The 9,505-nt window shown below is 49.6% G+C and overlaps 2 protein-coding genes across 2 annotated transcripts in view; both read right to left on the reverse strand.

The window, feature by feature from the left end:
• Nucleotides 1-1,248, reverse strand: part of ZNF574 (zinc finger protein 574) — a gene marked incomplete at its 3' end in the record, with an annotated part of 2,296 nt that extends 1,048 nt beyond the window's left edge. Inside the window, exons 1-2 of the mRNA XM_014961643.1 lie at nucleotides 344-1,248; nucleotides 9-293 (exon numbers count right to left, since the gene is read on the reverse strand). Of these exons, the coding sequence (XP_014817129.1) occupies nucleotides 9-293; nucleotides 344-1,171 (1,113 nt within the window). The remainder of the gene's footprint in view (nucleotides 1-8; nucleotides 294-343) is intronic.
• A 7,145-nt stretch (nucleotides 1,249-8,393) lies between these two features.
• The window catches only part of LOC106899745 (holotricin-3-like), a 1,413-nt gene continuing 301 nt past the window's right edge, over nucleotides 8,394-9,505 (reverse strand). The window contains exons 2-4 of the mRNA XM_014961644.1: nucleotides 9,495-9,501; nucleotides 8,887-9,378; nucleotides 8,394-8,431 (exon numbers count right to left, since the gene is read on the reverse strand). Coding sequence (XP_014817130.1) covers nucleotides 8,978-9,378; nucleotides 9,495-9,501 — 408 coding nt within the window. The 3' untranslated portion in view covers nucleotides 8,394-8,431; nucleotides 8,887-8,977. The remainder of the gene's footprint in view (nucleotides 8,432-8,886; nucleotides 9,379-9,494; nucleotides 9,502-9,505) is intronic.

Here is a 9,505-nt window from a genome sequence, read left to right on the forward strand (position 1 = left end):
TGGGGGGCGGTGGGGAGGGCGTGGGTGCGGCGGTGGTAGAGGAATTTGGTCATGTTGAGGAAGGATTTGCCGCAGGGGCAGCGGTGCAGGGGGTTGGGGGAGTGGGTGCGGCGATGGGCCAGGAGGACGGGCTCGGTGTCGAAAGCCAAACCACAATCCAGGCAGAGGAAGTGGGATTCCCCGCTGTGACCCCCCCCTAAATGTTGTTGGAGGCTGGGGGGGGCGGGGAAAACTTTACTGCAGAGGGGGCAGTGAAAAGCCCCCAAACGGTGCGAGCGGAGGTGGAGCTGGAGCTGAGATCAGGCACTCGCAGTTTTGGCTGCCATTCCCCATAGAGACTTGCTCCCAAAATATTCTTGATGCTTCTGGTTCGTTTCTTCACGGTGGTGGTTGTCACCTCCTCTGTCTCTTCTTTCAGCTCGTAGCTGTGATCGGCGGCCGCCGCCGCTTCGTTACCGTTAACGGGGGGCGTTAAATGAGCCGCCTGATGCTCCAGGAAATCTTTGGGGGTTTGGAAAAGCTGGAGACATTCCCCACATTCGTAGAGGAGAAGCTGCACCGTCTCCTCCCCACCTTCACCACTCTCCGTTGTCCCCACGTTGCCTCCTTCTTGCTCCTCTCCCTCCTCTTCCTCGCCCGGTTTGCGGTAGGAATGTTCCAGATCCACCAGCGCCTGGTTGTGGGGTTGAGAAGAAGGTGGATTTTGGGGCAGTCGGTGGCTTTGTCGATGGTTTAACCAAACTTCTTGGCTGTTAAAAAGAGCTTTACACTCCAAACACTCGTAGTGGATCTGCCCGGAGCTGGGTTTGAGGGTGGAAGAAGAAGAAGGAGGAGGAGGAAGAGGAGGAAGAGAAGATGGGGGAGGCTCCGAGTCCTGCCCCAACATCTTGATGTGCATCTCCTGATGTTCCAAAAGCTGCCCCGGCGACACCAGTAACTGCCCACACTCCAAACATTGGTACTGGCTGCTCTCGGGGACGGCTAAAGCTTGGTAATCGCCTCCCAGTCCCACCAGTTCCAGGTGCTGGGGGTGCTGCTGGTGCTGGGGGGGGCCCAGGTGGTGCTGCTGGTGGAGGAGGGCGTCCTCCAGGGAAGCCGAGAGGTGGTTGCACTCGGAGCAGACGTAACGATGTTCCACCAGCAGCACCGTCTCCTCCCCCGGCTCCCCCATGGCGGGCAAACTGGGGGGGGCAGGGAAAAGGGGGGGGGCATAGGAGACAAAAAAAAAACCCAAAAAACTCAAAAAAAAAAAAAGGGGGGGGTATATCTTCAGAGATTGTTTCAGTGTTGTATCTTTTAACACGTGCCATAAATCATCTACTGTCCACTCACTGTAGGTTTCCTCTCATTTTTGTCGCCTTTGTGGTTCAATGGTTTCGGGAGAGATTGGCCCAAGAGGTAGGTTTTGGTGGTGGGATACATTCAGAAAAGCACTGTGGACCCTAGACAAGGCAAGGACTAGGAATGCAGATACAAATCAACAGCTGAATACAGTTCCACTCTGTTCTTTACTTTTTCCCCCACAAAAACACAAATAATCAGCACACAAATAATACACTGCTGAAATTTTAGCTGATCCAAACTGCAATAGAAGCAAGTTTTGTATGTGTTGAGACCAATACAGGAAAGGTTTAACTCTTACAAATTAATCCCCTCTTTTTGCCTACATTCCCCAGCAACTGAGGACGTTCAGATTCAAAATACTGGCTAGTTGCCCTTTTTTTGCAATCAGCAGAAGAGATTTATATGACACAGTTAATAAGCTGCAAGAGGAACATACACAGTTCTAGCCTGTGAATCCTGATTTAGAACATGAAGAATAATTCTAATAGCACAAAAAATTTTATCAAAAGCCAGGCTGCATTTTGCCTCTCTTTACCTATAGCAGAGGCCAAATCCTAGTAATGTCCTCAACTGACTTAGATTTAGCCACATATCATAAGTGTGATGGCAAGCAGCCAGAAGGGATCATCAGCAGATGGCAGAATTGACTACAATCTATTTTGTAGTTAGACCACATGGCTATGTTTGCATCTACTGGGGAAATAAGACTTTTGAAGGGGTGGAGAAAAAAGTAAGTTACATTCAGAAAGCTCTGTAGATTATTACCACCCCACACACACTCCAACCCCACCCCTAAAGGAACAAATGAGAAAAATAAAATACAGAGGAATGTCTTGAATAGGAAGCTACTAACAAGTGTGTTCCTGATTTCTGCACAATTGCTGTGGACATACTCCTGGTCAGACAGATGATTCGGGCTTTATCTCTGTTTGGTCAGGTGTCATGGGGGATTACATAGCAAGATACCCAGCAGTACAGGTCAGAATTAACAGGCTCCAACATATCGCGTGCAACACGGGTACGGTGTCAACTTTGGTCCAAGTTTTAGAAAGATTTTACACCAATATTTGAGGTGGTTATATTAGCTGTCTGCAACCAGTGACTTGTGAATCTCATCCCTCCCTAGATAATCCCTTGTTGCTATACTAGAATCAAGGGATACAAACTATCGTCATCAGTTGTATCATGTTTTAGAAAAATCAGCAAAAGTCAGAGGCACATGTGCTACAAACTGTTCAAGAGCTCAGCTACAGACCACCCCTTCCTTGGGCAGCTTGCCATCCCTGTAAACCAAGACAGGTAATACTTCAATCCACCCTTTTTTCAACTTTTCACAGATGGAGAAATGAGGCTGAGCATCTCTGTGGCTTTCTCAGCTTCACAGCCTGTCAGAGGAGTTTTTACTGCTGAAACTCAGGGGCGTATCTTAGTCACAAAGCCATGTCCAAACCAAACTTGAAGAGTCCAGAGAACAGAGCCCAAGTCCACAGATGGAATGAAAACCTCTGAGCAGTTTCAGTGTACCAAGAGCTATAGTACCTGTAGAAGTGAGTAACAGTGGATAATTAAGGGAAAGAGAGAAAGGGGAAGATTGGGGAGGTCTGGTAGTGGGGAAAATAAATCATTAGCAATGTTACTGCTTCTTTCCTTAAACTCTCTCCTGAAAGCTTTAGACACGATTGTCTCAGTTGATGTTTTTCAGATGAGGTAACAAAATCTTGCAAAGCTAGGGATCATAAACAGTCAACCACTAGCCAGCTAATTTATATCATTATTTGCAGTTTTAAGCTTAATCAGCACCATGTGTCCCCACGAGATGACTGAGTAGCACTGCACAAGGTTATACCATCTGGTGCTGGGTTTTTACTTTCTTTTGATTTTTAGCTGTTACCACTAATTCTTGTGTACCCACTGTCTCCCTGAGCTTCAGGCCCTTCTTCTGCCAGATCGAGATCCCATGTATAGATGAAAATGCAGATACAGAGAATGTTTGCTTCCCGCCTCCGCAATCACTCACAAGCACGTAATTTCTCACTCACTTTCATGCCTTACCCAGAATTCCTTTCTTTGCCTTCTTCAGTTCACCCTTTTCTCTCTCATCTCTTCTGACCTCTCAGTGAAACAAGTAATATCAGCCCAGGAAAAGTAATATCATGTCTTCTAATGACAGTCCATGTTGACCAGATGACGCCTACTCAGAGTACGCAAGCAGAGTTCAGCATGATCATGTCTGTCTTCATTCCCCAAAAGAAGATCTAGTGTCTGCGTAAGAACACCAAGTTTTGTCCTTATACCTGATGAAGACAGGCACATGAGCAGCATGTGTGTACCTGTCTCACTCCTGCAAGCATCCATTAACAGAATCTCTCATCAGTAAGCGCCATAACTTCTAGAATATGCAATGTGTTGTTTTAAAACTCTTACACTCAAGAGCAGGACTTCGTACTCTCCTCCTATCAAAATATTCTCCTTGATCTAAAACTAAAGATAATTCCACTAAATATAAAACATCCAATACCAAAGAGCTGTGATAAATCAATTTTCCTTCCCTGCAGTACAATCTAGATTTAGTCACTTAGTACATCTTAATAAACATGCTACTCATTCAAAGGAAAATAAATGAAATGCTTTGCCTTGAGGGACAGTTTTACTTAATAGTTTGGTGCTACAATGACAGAACATATGATCTGTCAGTATGAACATCTTTTGTTCTCTGGAATGTTTTGAAAAAGGGTGGTCTGCCTGCCTCACAGTAGACCATGCTTAAGAAGCATAACGCCCCTTCATTCACAGCAATGCCCTTAAAAACACGGGAAAACTATTTTGGTAATTGGTAAGAAAAATCAAACAGAAATCCCAAAACAAAAAAAAAAGTGCTCCTGTGGAAAGCAATTTCATAGTTTCCAAAGTTTGTGATATACTATACACCAAGTAACAGATTTAAAAAAGAAAAAAAAAGACTAATTATTATGGCAACATGATTTAAACAGTTAAAAAAAAAAATCAAACAAGCAGCTGAAGGACTCATGGTACTTTTTCTAAGCAGAAAAGAATTTGACAAAATAATGAACTTCAGAGCACTATTATGGCTGAAGCTGCCATCCCTACTCCTGACAAACAGAAATTGCATCAATTGAGGAAGCTCAGCTGCTCTGTGCTCCAAGCAGTCATGCATATACAGATGTCTGTGACATGGATATCATAGAACAAACAATAAGCATTAATCCAATCCTGCTGGTGAACACAGACCAACTGCAATGTGAAAATTACTACATCTTTAATTATCTGTCCCCACACATATGTATTTTCTAGATACAGCTGCATATATTTCATTTATAAGCAAAATTAATTACAAGGGTAGATTTGAAGTAACTCCATGAGCCCTGAAAGAAATTCCTCTCAACCTACATCACCATTAGAGATACTGGCATCTGATCCCACATACCCAAACAAAATAATTCCCTATCGTGGCCAGTAACAACACCGATGTTTATTATGATTATCTAATCCTTATCCCAAAAATACACACATATTGACAGACAGTGGAAGATGGTTGTTGGATTGGGGGGGGTTGGGGGGGAATCGCTTCCTTGGAGAACCTCAAGGTGATGGCTCCATGGAGGACGTCAAGGTCATGACGTCATGGAGGACCTCAAGGTCATGACATCCATCATGGAGGGCCTCAAGGATGTGGCATCATGGAGAACCTCAAGGTCATGACTCCATGGAGAACCTCAGGGTCTCAACATCATGGAGGTCCTCAAGGTCACAACATCATGGAGGACCTCAAAGACATGACGCCATGGAGGACTTCAAGGTCATGACTCCATGGAGAACCTCAAAGACAAGACGCCATGGAGGACCTCAAGGACATGGCATCATGGAGGACCTCAAGGTTACTACATCATGGAGGTCCTCAAAGACAAGACGGCATGGAGGACCTCAAGGTCATGACTCTATGGAGGACCTCAAGGTGATGACTCCATGGAGGACCTCAAGGTCACAACATCATGGAGGTCCTCAAGGTCATGATGCCATGGAGGACCTCAAGGATGTGGCACCGTAGAGGACTTCAAGGTCACTACATCATGGAGAACCTCAAGGTCAAGACACCATGGAGGACCTCAAGGACATGTCACCATGGAGGACCTCAAGGATGTGGCACCGTGGAGGACCTCAAGGTCACGACATCATGGAGGACCTCAAGGACACGACGCCATGGAGGTCCTGAAGGACATGATGCCATGGAGGTCCTCAAGGACATGTCACCATGGAGGACCTCAAGGATGTGGCACCATGGAGGACCTCAAGGTCATGGCATCGTGGAGGACCTCAAGGACGTGGCATCATGGAGGACCTCAAGGTCACAACATCGTGGAGGGCCTCAAAACATGACACCATGGAGGACTTCAAGGTCATGACTCCATGGAGAACCTCAAAGACAAGACGCCATGGAGGACCTCAAGGATGTGGCACCATGGAGGACTTCAAGGTCAAGACTCCATGGAGGACCTCAAGGTCATGACTCTATGGAGGACCTCAAGGTCATGATGCCATGGAGGACCTCAAAGACATAACTCCATGGAGAACCTCAAGGTGATGACTCCATGGAGAACCTCAAGGTCACAACATCATGGAGGACCTCAAGGTCATGACTCCATGGAGAACCTCAAGGACGTGGCATCATGGAGGACCTCAAGGTCATGGCATCATGGAGGACCTCAAAGACATGATGCCATGGAGGACCTCAAGGTCATGACTCCATGGAGGTCCTCAAGGACGTGGCACCACGCAGGACCTCAAGGCCATGGCACTGTGGAGAACGTGGCACTGTGGAGGTCCTCAAGAGCACGAACACGGCAGAGGACCTCAAGGACATGGCACTGTGGAGGATCTCAAGGACGTGGCATCAAGGAGGTCCTCAAGGATATGACATCATGGAGGACCTCAAGGACATGGCGCCACGGAGGACCTCAAGGCCACAACATCGTGGAGGTCCTCAAGAACACAGCACCGTGGAGGTCCTCAGGGAGGTGACGTCCCCAAGGCTGGGGCCACTGCAGAGGCCCTTGAGGACACGGCACCATGGAGGTCTGCAAGACGATGACGTCATGGAGATCCCCAAGGTCACGCTGTGGTGGAGGACCTCAAGGATGTGCTACCACGGAGGACATCAAGGATGGCCATCATCTTCATCACCATGGGATGTGGCACCAAAGAAGTCTCCAGGGACGTGGCACCATGAAGGACCTTCAGGGGACAACCCCGTGGAGGTCCACGAGGACCCAAGACCATGGAGGACCCCAAGGATGTGCCATCACAGAGGTCCCCAAGGCCACCACACCACGGAGGTCCCCAAGAACACACCACCACGGAGGACACGACACCACGGAGGTCCCCAAGGACCCAGCCAGAGGCCATGACCCCATGGAGCTCCCTGGGGTCACACCACCACGGAGGTCCCCAAGGCCATGACACCATGGAGGTCCCCAAGGCCATGAACAGGGGCCACCAGCACCTGGAGCTCAGTCCCAGCATCCAAGTCACCACCGTCACCATCATCATCATCGTCATCATTGTCACCGTGGCCACCACCATCATCACCACGACTACCACGGAGGACATCAAGGATGTGCCACCACGGAAGTCCCCAGGGATGTGGCACCAAAGAAGTCTCCAGGGACGTGGCACCATGAAGGACCTTCAGGGGACAACCCCGTGGAGGTCCACGAGGACCCAAGACCATGGAGGACCCCAAGGATGTGCCATCACAGAGGTCCCCAAGGCCACCACACCACGGAGGTCCCCAAGAACACACCACCACGGAGGACACGACACCACGGAGGTCCCCAAGGACCCAGCCAGAGGCCATGACCCCATGGAGCTCCCTGGGGTCACACCACCACGGAGGTCCCCAAGGCCATGACACCATGGAGGTCCCCAAGGCCATGAGCAGGGGCCACCAGCACCTGGAGCTCAGTCCCAGCATCCAAGTCACCACCGTCACCATCATCATCATCGTCATCATTGTCACCGTGGCCACCACCATCATCACCACGACCACCACGGCCATTGTCACCATCGTCACCACCATCACCATGGCCACCACTACCATCACCGTTGTCACCATCATCACCAGGGCCACCATCATCATCACCATGAGCACGATCCTCATCATGACCATCGTCACCATGGCCACCACCATTGTCACCATCATCACCATGGCCATCATCTTCATCACCATGACCACCAACGTCATCATGACCATCATGACCATCATGACCATCGTCACCATGGCCACCATCTTCATCACCATGACCACCATCATCATCATGACCATCGTCGTCATCATGACCATCGTCACCATGACCACCATCTTCATCGCCATGACCATCGTCATCATGACCATCATCACTGTGGCCACCACCATTGTCACCATCATCACCATGGCCACCATCTTCATTGCCATGACCACCATTGTCACCATGACCATCATCACCATGGCCACCACCATTGTCACCAGCATCGCCATGATTGTCACCATCATCACCATGGCCATCATCTTCATCACCATGACCACCAACGTCATCATGGCCATCATCACCATCATGACCATCGTCACCATGGCCACCATCTTCATCGCCATGACCATCGTCATCATGACCATCATCACTGTGGCCACCACCATTGTCACCATCATCACCATGGCCATCATCTTCATCACCATGACCACCAACGTCATCATGGCCATCATCACCATCATGCCCATCGTCACCATGGCCACCATCTTCATCGCCATGACCATCGTCATCATGACCATCATCACTGTGGCCACCACCATTGTCAGCATCATCACCATGGCCACCATCTTCATTGCCATGACCACCATTGTCACCATGACCATCATCACCATGGCCACCACCATTGTCACCATCATCACCATGGCCACCATCTTCATTGCCATGACCACCATTGTCACCATGACCATCATCACCATGACCACCATCGTCATCATGACCATCGTCACCACCATGACCATCATCACCGTGGCCACCACCACCGTCACCATCATCGCCATGGCCACCATCTTCATCACCACGACCACCATCTTCATCACCATGACCACTATCGTCATCATGACCATCGTCACCATCATGACCATCGTCACCGCGGCCACCACCACTGTCACCATCATCGCCATGGCCACCATCTTCATCACCATGACCATCATCACCATGGCCACCACCATTGTCACCAGCATCGCCATAGCCACCATCTTCATCACCATGACCATCGTCACCATGGCCACCACCATTGTCACCAGCATCGCCATGGCCACCATCTTCATCACCATGGCCACCATCATCACCATCATGACCATTGTCACCATGGCCACCACCCTTGTCACCATCATCACCATGGCCACCACCTTCGTCACCATGGCCACCACCCTTGTCACCATGACCACCACCGTGACACCATCATCACCATGGCCACCATCTTCATCACCATGACCACCGTCTTCATCACCATGATCACCACGGTCACCACCATGACCTTCATCATGACACCATCATCACCATGACCACCGTCTTCATCACCATGATCACCACGGTCACCACCATGACCTTCATCATGACACCATCATCGCCATGACCACCATCTTCATCACCATGACCACCATGACCACCACTATGACCTTCGTCATGACACCATCCTCACCATGACCACCATCTTCATCACCATGACCACTGTCTTCATCACCATGACCACCATCGTCATCATGACCATCGTCACCACCATGAGCATCATCACCGTGGCCACCACCATCGCCATGGCCACCATCTTCATCACCATGGGCACCGTCTTCATCACCATGACCACCACCATGGCCACCACCATCGCCATGGCCACCATCTTCATCACCACGACCACCACGGTCACCACCACGACCTTCATCACCGTGGCCACCACCATCGCCATGGCCACCATCTTCATCACCATGACCACTGTCTTCATCACCATGACCACCATCTTCATCACCACGACCATCACCATCACCACCATCATGGTGGCCACCACCATCATCATCATCATCACCATCACCATCCCCCCCCCTTTCCGACCCCCACAATTACACACTAATTAACGAGGACCCTCC

The sequence above is a fragment of the Calidris pugnax genome, unplaced genomic scaffold, assembly GCF_001431845.1.
Source record: "Calidris pugnax isolate Ruff unplaced genomic scaffold, ASM143184v1 scaffold801, whole genome shotgun sequence".
Taxonomy (NCBI): Eukaryota; Metazoa; Chordata; class Aves; order Charadriiformes; family Scolopacidae; genus Calidris; species Calidris pugnax.